Source organism: Chelon labrosus, assembly GCF_963514085.1.
Source record: "Chelon labrosus genome assembly, chromosome: 4".
Lineage (NCBI taxonomy): Eukaryota > Metazoa > Chordata > Actinopteri > Mugiliformes > Mugilidae > Chelon > Chelon labrosus.
This window is the reverse complement of record NC_140340.1, coordinates 8,709,270-8,728,849: the sequence shown is the minus strand read 5'-3', so window position 1 is coordinate 8,728,849 and position 19,580 is coordinate 8,709,270. Positions and strand designations below refer to the sequence as shown.

The following is a 19,580-nucleotide window of genomic DNA, read 5'->3' as shown; positions in this document are numbered from 1 at the left end:
TGTGTCCTGTGTGAAAGTGACTACAGCAGTGGTATCAGTCTAACTGTCAGCATTATGAATAGGGAAATTCAACGTTCAGAGTTCCTGTCACAGCTTTTCTGCACAGAAACATAAGCAAAAACAAAATGCACTGCCTGTATTTTGCAGTCAAATTATTTTTACATCAGACAGGGCCTACACGCACATGCATGAAAACTTGGATACACACTGACTTCACTGTCATCAAGGTGGCGTGTGTCAAACATCGCCACTCACTTCTAATTGTTAGCAGCTCCAGCTTCACTGGACAAACTCCAAAGTGTCAGGAGAGTCTGCACGTGTTACCTCGTCCATGGTCAGTCAGATCCATGAGCTCACAGGTTTCTAAAGTATGTTCTGGCAGTGACTTGCATGTCTGCAGCTGGGCCACAGAGGCTCCAGGGACAAACTCAGACATTTCCCGATTAGTGCAAGATTATGAATTCTCTGTTTATTTTTATATTTCTAGCGCTTAAACCTAATAAATAGTGGAATAATAACAGTTTAACAGAGTTTGTTGAGGGAATATTTTGCTTTGATACTATTTTTTCTTCATACCACTGCTGCAGTCTGTAATAACACAAATGATTTATTCATGGCTAAGTATTCCATCGGCATCCTGACAAAATAACTAGATTTAAAAGGAGTGCACACTGCCCATTTCTATTAAATCCACCTGCATCTTAGTTGTTTCCCATTCCTCAAACGGAATCTTTTTGCATTTTTCACTTCACACCCAGTAAAGTGAGGCAGAGAGAGAAAAGGAGAGCATTTCTTACTTCCTTTTTCTTGTTCTTAAGTGTGCCACAGACTGCAAAGCATTGCTTTATCATGGTGTGACCATAAGGCTGATGTCACCGATGTGCTTGTAGGTCTTGTGACACTGAGGCTCTTTAATTTTGTTGCCTTTTGGTCTTGTAGTCATTAGATCCAGTTACACGTGGTTACAAAATCTTTGTGTTTTCTTAAAACTGTGTTTATCTCAAGGAAAACTGTGTTCTGATCTATTAGCCAGTCTGATCTCATGTAGAGGAGTAGGAGCTGACAGCTGTCCATGGAAAATATCTTGGCCCGTTCCTACCCAGGGGCTTCACTGTGCATGTGCGTGCTGCATGCTGCGTAGTAGTGTATTTTGGGGGTCATCCCGGAAAGACTTCACCCCAGGCGAGTACGAGTGGAGAGTGCGCTGACAGGCACCCCTGGGTGTGTGTGTGTGTGTGTGTGTGTGTGTGTGTGTGTGTGTGTCTGTGTTTGTGTGTAGTGTTGGATTCCTTGTGGCAGATGAGCCTCTCTGGTCGCCTCAGGCTGTTAGAATAAACATAGTGGACGATAAGAAAAGCCCATATCCTGTCAGTGAGTGATGTTTCCATTAAAATATTAACCGTGATAAAGTGACTCATCTTGAAAGAAAAAAGAGCATAATAGGATGGCAGGTGTTTTTTTGTGTTCCTGCTGTAAGATGTGCTCATGTGTTTCCTTCTGAGCTCACACTACATGCAGAAATGACTGACTTACAGCTAAAGCTGAAGAATAGCAGTTGGTTTACGGGGAGCGAGAACAGCACACTGGTTCAGGATGACTCTGAGAGAAGAGATTTGATGCAGAGCTGCAGCCAGAGCTGTGGGGTAAAGGGAGGGGAATAAGCCAAGGGTCCAGATGTGAGACAGCCTTGCTGGCTGCCTGTTTACATTTCTCAGCTAACAGGAGCGTATTTTTAACCTCTGCCTGTTTTTGTTCCCTCTGCAGGTGCTGGGGAGTCAGGGAAGAGCACCATTGTGAAGCAGATGAAGTGAGTAACCACCCATTGTTTTGCTTTTCCTCCCATCATGAATGCCAACTTAATATTTTTAACAGCACAAGTAATTCTATAAGTAATATTTAAATATTAAATAAAAATAGTACATAATATACGGACAGACGTTTTGCTACTGATTTCTTGAATCGATTGGGTTCCGATACGCAAGGTCTTGATTTGATTCATTTAGAGATATTTCACAAAACTAATCTTGTCATTGCTTTCAGTGATTTGTAGTATTTTCATAGTATTTTACCTCTAGTTGTCACATCTTGTACATGGCTTTGTTTTTGTCCAGCTCTTCTTTGTAATCATAAGATAAGAGATAAGATAAGATAGGACTTTATTCATCCCCGTGGGGAAATTAAGGTGTTACAGTGGCAGGGAACAACAGTACAATAAGGTAGACAAGAGAAACTATATTAAAGTAAACACATTAAGGTACAAAAAATATTTACATATTGCATCAGGCTTTCAGTGGCTAACCAGATCATACTCTTTAAAGCTGAAATACTGCCACACATCAGCTGGTGATCAGCTCAGAGTAGTAACTCGTGTTTTGGATCCTCACACGTGGACTAATCTCGTGGTGAGACAAATCATGCAAAAGCAGTCTCTTAAGACCGCAGGGAGTTCTCTGGTAAAACGGTATAAATTTTAAAAAATGAATGCAAGAATTTAATTTTTACCATTTTATGAACTGATTTTGGCTCTTTCAAATGAACGTTAATTTAAATCGGAAAATCTAATTTTCTTTCATTTATTTATTTTCAGTCCCCTGAACAGCTTGCTCCTAAGGCACCGTCTACCTTTTTAAGACAGACAAATAATTTTATGGTTGAAATGTTATTATTCACATTCTAGTCGTGTTCTGTTTTACTCCAAATGATGTCACAGAAAACTATAGCTTTAGTGAAGGGGGTGTAATTTAATCTAGTTTAGAAAATCTTAAGAAATCTTCCTTCTGGTTGACACGAGACATACAAGTGAGGGGGGGAAAGGATAATTATGCTTTCAAAAATGTGATTTCAATTGATCCTGTTTTAGAATTCTATTGAAAATTTTCCCCGAGACGTCAAAGTTATTTTTAACCCGACAGTCATTAAATATTTAAATGAAAAGGAAGCAGCTCACACAGTTCATGCAATATAATTATCTTTGCCAAGTCTTCTTTAGTTTTGTTTGTCTTTTAGTTCGAAGGATATGTCAGACTTCTTAAAAGATTTCAGTTCAGCCTGATTGGAAGTCAGGCCTAGGAGGGAATTATTCTTTCTATTATTATTATTATCTCACAGTTCATGATTTACAATTCAGAATCAGATGCAAACACAAGTCTGCAATGGACTCTTTGGAAGTTGAGTGGCAGCTAACAGAACAGGAAGATTGCAAGTAGATACCTAGTTGCAACTGTGTTAACATCCAAACGAGAAACAGATGCATGTTTAGAGCTTTGCATAAATTCAAATGAGCAATATCGGCTTAGAGACCAGTTGTGTAGAAGTTGCGGTATTCTCAAATGCATAGAGTTAAGAGATTAGCTTTCAAAATTGCTACACGATCCAGTCCGTGTAAGGTGATTTTGCTAAACCTTTAAAATCATTGTTGTTTGGTTGTGGGGAAAACACCACGGGCTTTCAGTAATGTTGGCTGTGCCTCGCAGCGCTTCACAGTGGGCATTTTAATGAGGTCCCATTCAGCACACCACACAACAACTCAGCATCCTGGCTGTGTCCCTGGGCTGCGACGGGCCAGGGGAGATGGTTCTGTTTGGTTTCCAGACCAGCAGCTTCGGTGTCAATCTTCATGCTTTTTCAAACATTGGCCTTTTTTCTTGTAATTTCTCGCTCTACAGCCAAAGCAAGTAAATATTTGTTTTAGTGTCCTTTAGGTAAGAGATAATGATAAATAATAATAAAAAAAAAATCCCAGTAACTCAACCCAGTAGTATCACAAATGCCGCTTTAACAATCTGATGAAATATCAGTTAAACCTGCATGGTTTGAGTTTATTATGTCAATAAAAGACGACGCTGTTTTCAGAGAAATATTTGGCAGCAGATTCTTACTGTTGTGTTAGCAGCTGCTGTCGGATACCAAACAAACCAGGTTCATCAGTTACGGTTATCTCTCAGAGGTGACTGCTATCAACGTTTTTTAGTTTTTAAACAGATATAAATTATGCAATATTTGTTATCACCCTTTCCCCCCCCCGTTTTTAGGATTATTCACGAGGATGGATACTCAGAAGATGAGTGTAAGCAGTACAGAGCAGTTGTCTACAGCAACACAATCCAGTCCATTATGGCTATCATCAAAGCCATGGCCAACCTCAAGATTGACTACGAGGAGGCTGCTAGAGCGGTGAGTCTTTGAAATCCATTCATTTTTACACAGACGGCAAGAAATGACAGAAATTGTACAAGAAAAGGTACTGGAGAGTATTTCTGTGGCTTTTTCCATCAGCCAGTGTAAAACTTTAAAGACACTTCAGCCAACCATGCCCAATACGCCTTTTTTTTTTTGTTCTTTTGTACTTGCATAATAAATATGAGTTATATATTTATTAAATGGAGACACAAGGTGGTACATCTCTCTGTTTAATAGTATAAAGCTGTTAAAAGTAGAAACAGTCCCACAGAAAACCTTCTAAAGAATAGTACCATTTCAGTGATACAGTCTCCTCTAATCACAACCAAATTCAGCACTCTGCCTCTGTACTTACCTTCCTTATCTAGCCTTGGGGATTAGAGGCGGCAGAAATTATGCAAATCAAGAGTTTCTCTCAAGTGGAGTGTGTCTTACTAGGAAATTAGCCAATGCCGTAGATGGACGCCTGCCGTCTCGTGTATTTTCTCTTCCTGTGTGTGTTTTCTGTAGAAGGAAATATGAGTAAAGAGTCACCTTTGAGTGGGGCACCATCCAGGAAGATGATTAAAATCTCACAACTTGAGATGAGTCATTTCTCAAGAAAAGTGAAAGTGCCTTTCGTTTTTGTACATAGCCTTCCAAAAAGATTTGATTCATATTTCCTCAGAGATCTTCTCAACAATAATTTGTAGGTAACTGGCATTTGCTATGTAGTCAAGCTGTGATGGCTCCCAACAACTAAAAAAGTTGAAAAAGCTAAAAGCCTCATATTTCTACTCACCTTGTATTTTTCTCTGGCTGTAAAATCAGATCCATGTTTTGAAAAACATGCAGACATTGAAACACTGATTTTTGTAAATCTGTAGTACAATTCTTTACTTTGCAGTTTCTGTACATAATTAATCATGGATTTCTTTTTGCCTAGTGCACGTCTCACTGGACAGATTGCACCTTTTTACCTTTGCACCTAGTGCTTTCAGTTTGCAGGAACATTTGACATATTTCAGTTAAAAAAGAAAATCTCCATCTCTTTATGCTAGCTCAGTCTGAGACTCTTAATATGAGGGCATGCTTTCGGGAAGCTGTGGAGTCATAGTTATTTTGTTATTATTTAAGAATCATGCTGCTTTCAATATTTGCCAAGCATGGCAATGTATGCAAAATACTGGTAACCAAATAGGACTGGAGTACTATGCAGTTATATTATTTGCAGCATTTGTCTTGACCCATTACTAACTAATTGCACATGAAGATTATTCAGGCATTTTCATGGCTGTAGCATGTGACTGTTCTAGATTTTTCCTGTGATTTACTCGTGTATGTTTAGCCCTTTTACTTTTCTAGACATCAAAACATATGTGTAGGTGAATTTATTTCTCTGTGCAAAGACCGAAGTAGTAAACTGCAGAATTAAAAGTCAGAGACAACAACTGCAGTCTAGCATCAGTGTAGTGTTACAGTTACACGTATATCGTTGTGTATTGTTTTTGGCCTTCATGTTGATTCAAGACTATTGGTTGGGCCAAGGAGCGTGTAGGTACGTCGTGCCAAACAGGCCTTGTATTCAGCATTGTGTTCCTCTGACATCTATGTGGAACAGTTTGCGTTATTACGGGATTTAATTAGTACCCCACGCTACACAGTAAACGACTGTTAACCTACTGTGACCTACAGCCGAAATAGTATTGGATAATGGTTAACTAATACCTGGAAGTCAGCTGTCAATAGCCAACATCAAACATTTATGTAAGCCCTTGTCCAGTGTCTGACACGAAGGGTCAGATTGGTGCGGTGAAGGTGATGTAGAGGATGGTCTTCTCGTGCTGCTAGTGAGTAAGCTGTAGTCGCAAACGTGATTGTTTTCACATAAATTTACACACTTATAGCAACATTTTGTTTTCATAAATAGTTCATCCGCATGCTGGCCCGGCTTCATCTGGCTAAGCAAATGCTCAGAGAGTTAAAACAGTGACACTGCCCCTTAAAGGAATATAAGAAGAGTTCTTGTGGTTAAAGAAGCTTTATCATAACTCCAATATACCAGGTTTTGCCAAGATACAAAGTACTCCCAGATTAGTATGGAACCAAAAACTTAAGTGGCAGAGCTAAGTTTACATCTCCCTTCTGATTTATTTCATGTAGCTTCACGTTCGACCTGATTAATTTTTGCCGTTTAAAATTTGCTTTTTAACTCTCTGCCACGGGATGTTATTTTTTCCAGGCTGCTGCACTTGAACAAATTCATTCATTGTAGTGCAGTTGGATGATTATTCAGTTGCTTGATTAATCATCATTTTTGGTCACGCCATTTCACCCTTTTTGGTTTACTCATGGGTTTCTTTGTCCTTGTCACGTCTTCAAATTGTGAAACTAACAGTACCCAGTGGTGGAACATATCAAGATAACCGTGCTTTAAAAAGGAAAACATGACCACAAGCACACACTAGATATCCAGAGTAACAGCAAGTTTGTAATTTGGCAAGGGTGCTCGGTGATCACCACTCACCATTGCTGATTTATCTTGGCCATATCTTGGTTATGGAGATTAATTTTGAGAACACTACACAAATAAAGCTTGAATTCTTTTTCTTTACAAAAACCATACACTCTACAGTAAAACATAATTCACTACCGGTGGACTATGTAGTCATAGTTTCAGTCATCCTGCCGTAATTATGAATAATTATGAATTCACAGTATCTGGCACATTATAAATTACATATATTAGAAATTATAAATGCATTCTGAGCCGCCATGCGAAAGTCAAGTAATGTAAGACAAAACCCTGGGGTATCATGCTTATCAGTTTACTGCTCAGTGAAGAAAAATAGTTTCTTAAATAGACCTGCTGTAACTAATGATGTGTTTGTTCGTGTGTGTGTTTTTTCTTTTCAGGATGATGCCCGCCAACTGTTTGCACTGTCAGCAGCAGCAGAGGAGCAGGGCATCCTGCCAGAGGACCTGTCCAACGTCATCCAGCGACTGTGGGCTGATGGTGGCGTCCAGAGCTGCTTCACACGGGCCAGAGAGTACCAGCTCAACGATTCTGCAGCTTAGTGCGTACTTCACTGACACAGACATTAACGTGTCTCAACATAAAATTCTGCATAATTCAGCTTTGAAAACATTTTGATTAGCCTGTCAGTTCCTCCATACATTTACACTTACATTAAAATTACGCGGAAATTAACACACACGTTTGTCCCGACCACTGGATGTGAGTTGTTGGCTTCTCTCATCTCTCTTCTATGAAAGATCTAACCAGTAAATGGGACTGAAATGAGGTTTCTTTTATTTCAGAAGCAAAGCTGAAAAGATATTGATTGTTATGCAGCAATCTTACATTGATTTTAATGTGCAATAAGTAAGCACTTTTACAAAATGCCCCTTCAACAAAATATTAAATAGATTTCTCAACTTTTCCACTAAACAATTACCCTCAGAGGACATTATCTGTTTATGTCCAAGAACAAATGTGGAGCCTCTACAATTAAGTAGGGAGCAGGATGTTTAGGAACCATCATACCACTTAATCTACATTTTAAACACTGGAGAAATGCCCAACTATCTTTGCTCATTAATGCTACTTTTGAGGTCCTTTATCAGATTTCCTTTACAATATTGCGATAAGTATATTATTCTACAACATTTCTCAGCATCATCTTGCAAACCATTGAGAAAGCCTGCGCAGTTTAAATCTGCAGCAGCACAGTCAGCCTCATCCCCTCTCCACAGGTCTTACCAACCTCAATGACCCTCATCTCTTGAGTGCTCCATTTGTTGGCCACATAGCTCTAACCTAATAGCATAATAAGAGGGAGAGCCTGAGGTGAATGTGAGAGGTGAAGATCTTTCTGATCCTCAGAGATGTATTGCTGCTCTAATATAGAAGTCTAGAGAAAATGCGCCCGTGTTCACCACCATCTGCCTGCAAAATGCTGCAGGAAGTAACTGCATTGACTTCTGTTTAACGCACAGGGCATTAGATAATACTATGACACCTCCAGATTGTGCTGTGAACTGTCAGGGGGTTGTTAAGTGTTTCGCAAATGATTGCTTCGCAGTCAAGGCAGTATTTAACTTGCAGGGGGAGTACTATAGTTCATTGTTTGTGTTGGCCAATATAATCATAACAGCAGCAGTCTCTGCTTCACTGCTGCTGTTAAGGCTGAGGGGACCTGCAAACATGCTGCTAAGGCGGCCTCACATTTAGCAACTGGGAGGGTTGACAATGCACAGTGTATCCTCGTGGCTTTGCAGAGCACAGAGGGAGCACGTTGCTACAAGAGAGGGCTAAATGAGTCTGGCACTAGACCGTAATCCATGTTTGAGCACCTGCTGAGAGCTGGAGTAGGGAAGGGAAAGATAGTGGGGCAAGAGAAACAGAAATGGCACAGCTCAAATTAACAGAGACCTCTCTTCTCTCACACCATAGGTTTGAGCAAAAAAAATGTATACTCTGAAAATAATGGCTCCTGCTGTCATTATTTGAAGGAAGAAGCTCTAGCCTTTTCACACATTTCTTCCCTTTTCTCGTACTGTAATTGCTCTGTGCTGAGCTACATATATATATTGACTCAGATCTACTTTAGTCCTACTCTGGTTCTCTAGAAGTTGTAGTAGTTGTACACTATTTAAACATGGTGAGATAGTTCCAACATCTCCTGTCAAAAAAACGATGACTCTCTGTCACATTGCATTGAGAACCAAATCCAATTAATCTTCAGGGTTTATGTAGACAATGACCAAATTGAGCACTGCCCAATCTCATCTCTGCGCTACAAAAGCAGCCTAAGTCACCGACTGCGGGGACGGAGATTATGATTAAACTGTCAGGCACGTGGTATGAAGTAGTGCTGTTCAGGCTCAAATATTTACACTTTGCCTGTGGATAGTCTGGGATTACATTTACACCAGCTCTTTATTATACATTAACACTGTCTTTTTTGTGCGGTTTAATACTGAACCGAAAGACTGAGAGCAAATAAGTTTGTCCTCTATCTTTTATATATATATTATGTGAGACATCACTACAGCTACCAGGATTATTCCTTATTATCCCTTATCTGTTTGACTGACCTCAGGCTGCAGTTTAGAAGAGGCTTTGAATATAATTTGTAAAGATTTGGGTTTAGAATCATTTTATCTGTAGTTATTGGTTTAAAAACTTTTGCTAAAAACGGTTGCTGAAACGTGACTTGGCGTTCTTCCTTCCTTGAGGTTGGGATAGTAAAGTATTTGTTCATCTTTTAAATCCTCTGTGCATGTGCGAGGCATCAAATATAATGTTTCAGAGATATTTATTTTTCTGATATTCAACACAGCATAATAGTTAACGATGCTTGTAGTAATATTCATATTAATAAAGTATTCATGGTGACTTTAAAAACGTTTTAAGCTGAGGTACAAATTTAAAAAGTAAGAAACAGGCTGGCTGCAGACGTTACATAATTCAGTGTAGGAGAAGAAGAAGTCTTGCTTTGTTCTATGATGACACATCCACTCATGTAATGTCTCTGTAAATTGCTGCTGGATTTCCAGCAACAGACATCACTGTTTCCTCATGTCTTTGTGAGGGGAAAGTGTGAAACTTAATCTGAAAGATCTGCATGCCTTGCATTAACGTAACGTAATATTTACGCTTTGTGAGGTTAGAGGACAGTGGTCCGAATTTGATTAATGTTTAATATGTCTATGTCCTCCCACCAGCTACCTTAATGATCTGGAGAGGATAGCCAAGTCAGACTACATCCCCACACAGCAAGATGTGCTGCGGACCCGAGTCAAGACCACAGGCATCGTGGAGACACATTTCACCTTCAAGGACCTGCACTTCAAGTAGGCCTCCTGTTTTACAGTTCTTCTCTAAGCTCATTTTGTGAAACACTTCTGCGTCACATCGGGTTATATTGGGAAGTTCAACATTTAATTTCACCTGCGAAAGGTCAATGGCTTAATAATTCACATGGCAGCTCAAGTGGCCCTGAGCAAAAAGCCATGTATTTTAATGAGTCAGGATTTTGTTTGACAGTCACCTAGGGACGAAAACTTAGCACAGGAGATGAGATACTCAAACAACACATTCATTTGAATTGTTCAGATAGCTTCCCCGATTCCAGGCCGACTGTGTGGAGATTGCATGTTCTCCCTGTGTACTCCGGCTTCCTCCCACCGTCCAAAGACATGCTTGTTAGGTTCTAAATTGGCCATAAGTGTGAGTGTGAATGGTTGTCTGTCTTTCCGTGTTAGCCCTGCGATAGACTGGCGACCTGTCCAGGGTGTACCCCGGCTCTCGCCCCGCTTCAAAGGACAAGCGGTTATAAAAAGTGAATGAATGAATGAATGAATGAGCTTCCCCAATTTTGAATTTCCATAATGAGAATGCTTATAAAAGCATCGGAGAGTTATAAAACTGAACTAAAGCAATCCAGTTTGATCTTCAATTCTTTGTCAGGGCATCAATCTTTATTTGACTATAATGACAGCCTCAATTTAAACTGTACAAACTGTATGAAAGCAGTTATAAAGTATGCAAACATACATATGTTAAGGGTTAGGAAAATAGTATTTCACTGTGTGCTGACAGTGGTGATAGCCATTTGAAAGTTGTGCTGATAAATCGCGTATCTGTTTGCTTCTAAATCGTGCATTCATATATATATATATATCCCAGCACACATTGTTTCCTCCAGGTCATAACATTCTCAGAGAGACAAACATTAGTATTTCTTGTTTGTGGAGCATCTGAGCTGAAGATACCCCAAACAGCTCATCACATCCATTACTGTACGGTAAACGTAACTCCATATTTGTGCAGCTTGCTCACACACAGAAACAAAGGGGAAAACCTTCAGTGACGTGCACACTGATAAATATCACTAATAACACATCAATGACACGCATATGTGTGGGCTTATAGGGACTATATAGTTACCTCAGCAGGAAAACACTCTTAGTCAAGAAAAGATATGTTTATGGAATACACACTGATTCCTGTTTGTCTATCTGGATACCAGTTTTCACCCATGTTTCTCAGAAATGTTTTTTTTCTTCCTGTTAAAAGGGAGTTTTTCCTTGCCACCGTTGCCTTCAGGCTTGCTCTGGGGGTTTCAGGCCGGGTTTTTGTAAAGCGTCTTGAGACGATTTGTATTGTTATTGACGCTATATAAATAAAATTGAATTGAATTTTGTTTTTACATCAAGCTTTTTTCATTGCATTTAAGATTGCTGGCAATGGTGTAATACTCATTATTAAAGCAAAACCACACACTAACACTTGAAACTAGAAACAAGTGTCACTGTTCCTTTGTGTGCTTTTAAATCTGTGTCTGCTGTGTATAATATTTTACTCAGATTTTATTTATTAAGTCTTGATGTATTGCATACATATATATGTATATTTCTTCGTGGAGGACATAAACCAAATCCATCCAGATATGTTTACCTACCACAGTCTCTCTTCCTGTGCTGGACTGCAGGATATATCTGTCTTATGTAAGCAGTGGTGGAAATGAGCGCACTGTTGAAGTAAACAGTCTAAAGTGTGTCACTGTTATAAGGAGCTCTGCTTAGTCAGCCTGAAGCTGTCTGTCCGTGGAAGTCAAAGTACTGCTCTAATGAACCAGATTCTGCTACGTGAGAGCTGCTCAGCAGGGGGGACGAGGTGTCATGAAAAAGGCGTGTCACTTTAAGATGCCACACATGGTTACAGTCCACCCTCAGCTGTAAAGGTCCCTTTTCAATATTGGATGAAGAAAATCTTCAGTCTGACGCAGACTAACATCCTTTCTCATCCATTCAATTCTTCATGAATAAGTCATATATGATCTTAGTGGGAAAAAAAACTGCCGCCACAATGCCTCAACCTGTCTGAAGTCCTCCCGTTACCACAGCAACTGCACTGTACTAAAATGCCAGCATAAGCCAGGAAAATGCCGAGGCCTCTCCTGCAAATACTCGGTCCTGAAGAGAGGACGAGGCAGAATGCCAGACCTTGAAGCCATTTGGCTTGTCTGTCACCTTGAAAAAGTGTTTCTTCTGCGCTTAATTCCATCTGACGTGTGTCTCATAAAAACAACATGCTTGTGCCCTGTGTGTCCGTGCAGGATGTTTGATGTTGGAGGCCAGCGGTCAGAAAGGAAGAAGTGGATCCACTGCTTTGAAGGAGTCACAGCCATCATCTTCTGTGTAGCCATGAGCGCCTATGACCTGGTCCTGGCTGAGGATGAGGAGATGGTGAGTCAAGCATCTAGCGTTTCACAGGAGAACCCATTCCTAGGAAAAAATTCAAATGAAGAGGGAGGCTGGGGCTTCATTTCCTTTGTGTGCCCTTGTTGTGTTCACTAATAATCTCTTTATCTCCACATTTGTGGCCGTCCCACCCAGAACCGGATGCATGAGAGCATGAAGCTGTTTGACTCCATCTGCAACAACAAGTGGTTCACGGAGACGTCCATCATTCTGTTCCTCAACAAGAAGGACCTGTTTGAGGAGAAGATCGCCCACAGCCCTCTGACCATCTGCTTCCCTGAGTACTCTGGTACTGTGTGAATGTCTCTCAACTGATTTATCTCTTTGTACAAAAGCAGCTCAGTCATTTCCAGCTCTTTTGATTACAGATTGAAAAGAGAGTTAAAGTCAAACGATTGTTTAATTTTGAGACTTGTTTTAGACTTATTATCAACCAAGGGATTGTGAAAGACAAACAAAACCAGATGACATGCATTTTTGTATAAAAAAAAGGTCAACTTCACTGTGACATCAGTGTTCTGCAGAAACACTTGAATTCCTCCTAAATCTTCAATAAACTAATTATGTGAGTCTGTACAGACAGGTTTTTTTATCACTAGAAAAAGTTGTTTGTTTTTTTTTTTTTTAGAGAAAAGCTGCATATCTCTGTAACTTGAATACAATAATAGCCTGTCCTTTCACAGAGACCACAAGAGATCACAGAGACTGGAGCTAGGCATGATTATACATAATGAACCCATTTGAAGGAACTGCTGTAATGAGTTGATGTGAATAAGAAACAAATGAAAGTGTCTCACCATGCTAGCACATTACTTTTACTTGAGTTTCATACCCTCTAACCTCCCCCGTTTCTCTCATCTCTCAGGCCCCAACAAATACGAGGAGGCTCAGGCTTACATCCAGACCAAATTCGAGGATCTGAACAAGAAGAAGGACACCAAGGAAATCTACACCCACTTCACCTGCGCCACCGACACCAAGAACGTGCAGTTTGTGTTCGATGCTGTTACTGACGTCATCATCAAGAACAACCTGAAGGACTGTGGCCTCTTCTAAAAAACAAAAAAAAAAAGTGCGAGAGTGAGTCAAGGTGAGTCAAAAGAAATGATTCGGAAAGTGATTCAAGCCTCTGAGAGGTTACAAAATGGAGTTTGTTGGAAATGACGGATCTGTGTGTTTGTGTGTTTTATAGATTACTTGAACAGTTCTGATGACCATAAAGACGGGAAAATATACACACATCATGAATGACTGCACTGGCCAACCACGATTTCTGCTTTGATCTGCTTTTTATAAAGACACCAGAGAGACTGAAAACCTCGACGAGCCTTGCAGATTTTCAGCGATTGCTGATCCAGTTGCTCCTATTGTTAACTCTTTGGGCTATGACCACAAAAATCAACATTTATTATTGTATTTTTGTTCTTTTATTTTTCTTCATTTTCAATTACTAGAGGAGGGAAAGGAATGACTTGTTTTATATAAATGCATTCATTTTACTTTTAGAGATTCTGATGTGCAAATTATTAAACTTTTAATCACATGAAGCTTATTTTTTAAGAGATGAAGCACAGGCATGGACACAAAAAATGATAAAATGATAAAAGGAAAGTGCTTTTTGTTTTTATAATGTTTACATCATTTCATCATTCATAACCATACTATATATTGTCCTGCATGTCTCAACATGGCGAATATTAGCTCTGTATTCTGCACAAATTATCTAACATTCCTACAAAATGAAAAATTAAATAAAAAAAATTAAAAAGATTTAAAAAAAAAATAATAAAATAAAAAAATGGCTTCACCTGCAGGGGAAAATTGCGGCAAAATTCTAACCGATATTTAAAGTATGTGTGTACCTAACATTCTATCACTTTTTATAGTACCACTTCCATGTCTGTTGCAGTATGTTTGTGCCTTGACTTCTGTTTACAACCGATTCCTAGATATGCTTTCAGTACCGTTTGAACTATTGTGCGCCGAAATCTTTCTTCCATTTTTCTGTCTAGCACCTATGAATATATAGTGATTATCAATGAGAGACGAAAATCTAATTCAGAAAAAAAGGTTAGTGTTTTTGGTAAATATTAAAATCCTTTAAAAGTCCTATATGATTTAATTTAAATAAAAGTAGACGTCACCTGACTCTTGCATATTGTTTTTTCCTCTGTTTTTTTTTTTATTTTTTTTTTATTTTTTTAATTTAGAGCCTGAAACATTCAAACTGAGTTCAAGTTACAGCTGAAGACATAATACACATACACTGACACCACAGATTTTGAAACAACCTGGAGGCCTGACACTGAACTGGACTTCACTGGAGGATTTCAGTCACCACATCCTCAGTCAGATGTGGACCAGAGTAACCAAAAAATAGTGCAGTCGTGCTCCTCAACTTTTTTCCATTGAAACAATAAATGCTACTAAGAATAGAAGCACAAGTACAGAGCTGCCAAAAACAGTAGCCTCCGCAAGCTACCCGTGATGTCGGACCAAGTTGGAGGTAAAGCAGCAAAATGTGTGTGCTTTCATTTCCAAGAAGGAACAGTGTGATATGTCTTTGTTTGAAAGTTGCAGTCTTGTTTGAAAGTTGCAGTCTTGTTTGAAACGCTTGTCATGCAGTGTTTGATTTCACACAGATTTAAACTTCCTCATGGACGCATTTTTATTTTCTTTTTAAATAGACTGAGGTTGCCCTCTAGTGGACACTTTAATAACGGCACGGCACCAATTCTCAATTGGTTCCTTCCTCCTCAGTTTTACCCACAGATATGCTTGTGTTTTCTCTTACAAAATTGTCAGATTACATCCTGGTAGTTAATTTAAAGATCTATGACGCCAACAAGTTTTCCAGATGCAGAAACGAATGTCTATCTTTCATTTGACCTGCAGTTGTCCAGCTCTTGAGCTTAGGTTTGTTGAATGAAGTTGCTGGCAATAGATATGAGGGACACATTGCTGTTAGCAGCGTCCATGCCCGTATCGGCAGTCGGACAAATCCAAGCTGAAAGAAGACCATCTGAAGAGAGGTCATGACAAGAACAAACTATGAGATGGACAGTATCCATAATACAGGAAGCAACTTGTCCCTTCATGTCCATCGCAGTATCAGTCCCAAGTATAACTGCACGTGTGTCAGATGTTCAAAGTTCAACGTGTCTTAGATAGGAAGTAGGTGAGAGGGAGTTCATGGTGTAACACTTATTACACAGATAAGGAGGATAATGAATGATGATTAGCCTAATGACAGCCTTCAGGCTCACCAATCTGTCCCTAGATCCATCCTGCCTATCCTCCCCAAGTGTCCTCCAGATTAGTAAGGCTTGTTCTGAGACAGATAAAATATAAGTGATGATGAAACTGGAACTGCAACGGCATAAGACGTGGGAACTGGAAGCATTATAACTTGGATATGTATTTTATACCGTGCAAAAGATTATTAAAAAGGGTGATATTGTTGAGGATAATAATGTAAAGGACTGATCACTACTGGAGCTTGGAGTTTCTTGGAAACATAGATGGAGCTTCTGCAAAAATACAGAAACATAACTGTGCAAATGCAGTTGTTACTGGGTAACTGGGCCAAAGACTTATTACTCTTATTTAGGTCCGCATTCACATGCATAATCATAGACGAAGATCCTAAAGTGCATTCAGTCTATTCATATCCACAAAGGCCTGTGCGTCTGTCTTCTACTTACAATGTGCTCAGCGCTCCATCAGTTAGATTTTCATTCTCTGACTGCCATAGCTGTTAATGTTGGCTTACCAGCACATTAAAAATGCCTGAGACATTTATAGTGTTGACAACAGGCTTTTCATTGTGGAGAGTAATGGTGTGAGTGAACAGAGTATGAACCCGAAACTACTTAAACTAGCTCCCAGAACGGTCTTAAAACCAGGGCTGAGATTTGAACACTAAATTGCTTGTGTAGAGGAAGTTTATATTTCCCATAAACCACCGAATATTTTTATGGAATATTTTTACCATAATTCTAAAATCTGTATTATTAATAATAAAGTCTGGTTTACTTTTTATACCCAGCAGAAACTTGTACACAACAGTTCATCACTTGTTGTGCACATCTCTAAAATGAAGAAGATACACAGCCTGGCCAAAAAAAAAACACACAAAAAAAAGTCTCCACCTGGATTTAACTAAGCAAATAGGTAGGAGCCTCCTATTGGATAATTACTGCATGGGTGATTATCTTTCAGCTGGCAACAAGTTATTTAACCCCAACTGATGCAATGAGTAGCTTCTCATTTCTTAAACAACCATGTCTAAAGACACATGTGGTCGTCGAAAAGATGTTAGTCTGTTTGAGAAGGGTCAAATCATTGGCATGCATCAAGCAGAGAAAACTTCTAAGGAGATTGAAGAAACTACTAAAACTGGGTTAAGAACTGTCCAACACATTATTAAAAACTGGAAGGATGGTGGGGAACCATCGTCCTTGAGGAAGAAATGTGGTCTGAAAAAAATCCTGTTGGTGATCGTCGATCACTTAAACGTTTGGTGAAATCAAATGGAAGAAAAACAACATTAGGTCTCAGGGCTATGTTTAATAGTGAAAGTAAGAACATTTCCACGCGTACAATGTGAAGGGAACTCAAGGGATTGGGACTGAACAGCTGTGTAGCCTTAAGAAAACCACTAATCAGTGAGGCTAACCGGAAAGAAAGGGTTCTATTTGCTAGGGAGCATAAAGATTGGACTCTGGAGCAATGGAAGAAGGGTCATGTGGTCTGATGAGTCCAGATTTACCCTGTTCCAGAGTGATGGGGGCATCAGGGTAAGAAGAGAGGCAGATGAACTGATGCACCCATCATGCCTCGTGTCTACTGTACAAGCCTGTGGGGGCAGTGCTATGATCTGGGGTTGCTGCAGTTGCTCAGGTCTAGGTTCAGCAACATTATGTTGTCCAAAGAATGAGGTCAGCTGACTACCTGAATATACTGTATGACCAGGTTATTCCATCAATGGATTTTTTTCTTCCCTGATGTTCACGGGCATATTCCAAGATGACAATGTCAGGATTCATGGGGCTCAGATTGTGAAAGAGTGGTTCAGGGAGCATGAGACATCATTTTCACTCATGGATTGGTCACCACAGAGTCCAGACCTTAACCCCATTGAGAATCTTTGGGATGTGCTGGAGAAGGCTTTGCTCAGTGGTCAGACTCTCCCATCATAAATACAAGATCTTGGTGAAAAATTAATACAACAGTGGATGGAAATAAATCTGGCGACATTGCAAAAGCTTATGGAAACAATGCCACAGAGAATGCGTGCTGTAATCCAAGCTAAAGGTGGTCCAATGAAATATTAGAGTGCGTGACCTTATTATTTGGTGGTGACTTTTTTTATTTGGATGATCAGATATGTAGCTGCAGCTTTACCCGGTTTCTCTTCCGCCTTACTTTCTCTAGAGGGCACTGCAGCTCTACGCCTGAAGACTCTCACTGTCCAGCAGCTGAAATAAACCTGAAACAAGCTGAGAGGATGCTCCGTTATCGGTGCAGTTTGACAACAGTTGTGTGCGTGCTCAAAGTTCGAGGCGCTCAAAATAATTAGGAATGAGCCGCAGTAATAAACCACCACTACCGTCTGGGAAAATAAATACTTCTCCTGCACATCCAGAGATTAGAGACCCAGGCCTGACAAAACACAGCTCATTATGTTTTTATGCTCTCAGCCCTGGTGACCGTACACCCTACAATATTTGCAGTTTACCTCTAATGGACACGGATTTGTTCAAGTACCAGCGCGTGCAATAATTAAATCCATTAGGCATTCAGTAAAGCAGGGGTGCTCATAATAAAGGTCACAATTCCATTACGAGCACTGTGTAATTACTTCATTCATAGTGTAGGGAGTGCACGCTGATGGGCCGCAGGGTGAAGGGCTTTTTGAGGAAAACATCCTTAATGGGGTCCTTCTTTGGAGACATAATGTTGGTATACGTAAGAGCTTGTAGTTTGCAGGAAATTTCATCTGCAGGGAAGCTTACTGGAAGAAATGCATCCATAAAGCACAAGCGAAAAGGGTTCAATTTGATCAAATGTGTGTTTTTGAGGATGTTTAATGTCACAAAGTATGGCCCAAAGGAGACAAGAGGTTTATGGAGTTGCTCTGCCCAGTTTACGGAGGCCTCTCCTATCATGAGGTCAGAGGATGTGCTTCACGTGTTGTTCATCTGGGCTAATGAGGTCACACTAAAGCAGGTTAGGGCATGCCACAGGTGTTCATATGCTAATGCCGGACCTGCAGAGGAGACAAATCTGCACTTGAACTGCGGGCAATCAGATCTGGATGACTCCCAACGAACCTACGTGCATCAGCATGAATAAGGTGAATGGAAGGTGTCGAAGGGCCGTCGGGGTTACAGGCTCAACGCTCAGTTAGGCTGCGGATCATTCACATTTACATTTGGCCCCAGCATGTTTACACTCTTATCGGGTGATTTACAAAGACTCAGTGGAAGGATGTCAGGGTGCAGGCAGTGCAAGAAGACAAAAGCGAGTGTAAATGCTTGGATTAAATGGATAAAAATATGTAAAATAGATATTTTGTCAGCAATTTCACACAAGATTTAGTAGCAAATGGAACTGAGAAACAACAAAAAAACAAGTTATCCTCTCCTTTTCTTTTCTTTTCTTTTTTTTCAGAAAAACAATTGCATCTATCATCTGTGCATATTTGTTTTATCTTTTGATTTGATGGAGCAAGACTTGTGAAGACATCTCCTTTCATTTTCTCGACTAAACTGTTAATGTGACGTGATATTTGGAAACTATTTGCACGATGCCAATAACCATTTTCATAAAATGCACGATATGAAGTGAATCTTAAGTTTTCCAAACTACGAATGGCTGCAAGATGCATCAAATCCTGTCTGAGCAGTAGGTTCATTCTCTATAGCTCGACTTCATACAATTATTCTAACGAGGTGGGGGGAAACAGTTGAAAAAAGGTCCATTTTATGCATTTTGATATTTACATTTTTTAGCAGTTCGGTGTGGCTGCGCACAGAACTGCCGGGTTTTGCAAAAAACGAGCCGCGAGAGCTTCCTGCGCTCTGATTGGCTCCTTCAGACTCCGCTCGCTTTAACTGGCTGCTGAGCGCGGAGCTGTAAAAGGAGGC

General features: G+C 39.9%; 1 protein-coding gene across 1 annotated transcript in view; it reads left to right on the top strand.

The window, feature by feature from the left end:
- The window catches only part of LOC311486527 (guanine nucleotide-binding protein G(i) subunit alpha-2), a 49,777-nt gene extending 35,200 nt beyond the window's left edge, over positions 1–14,577 (top strand). Inside the window, exons 3-10 of the mRNA XM_084542400.1 lie at positions 1,765–1,807; positions 4,032–4,173; positions 7,075–7,235; positions 9,889–10,017; positions 12,285–12,414; positions 12,565–12,718; positions 13,295–13,519; positions 13,622–14,577. Of these exons, the coding sequence (XP_084398526.1) occupies positions 1,765–1,807; positions 4,032–4,173; positions 7,075–7,235; positions 9,889–10,017; positions 12,285–12,414; positions 12,565–12,718; positions 13,295–13,485 (950 nt within the window). The 3' untranslated portion in view covers positions 13,486–13,519; positions 13,622–14,577. The remainder of the gene's footprint in view (positions 1–1,764; positions 1,808–4,031; positions 4,174–7,074; positions 7,236–9,888; positions 10,018–12,284; positions 12,415–12,564; positions 12,719–13,294; positions 13,520–13,621) is intronic.
- The last annotated feature ends 5,003 nt before the right edge of the window (positions 14,578–19,580 follow it).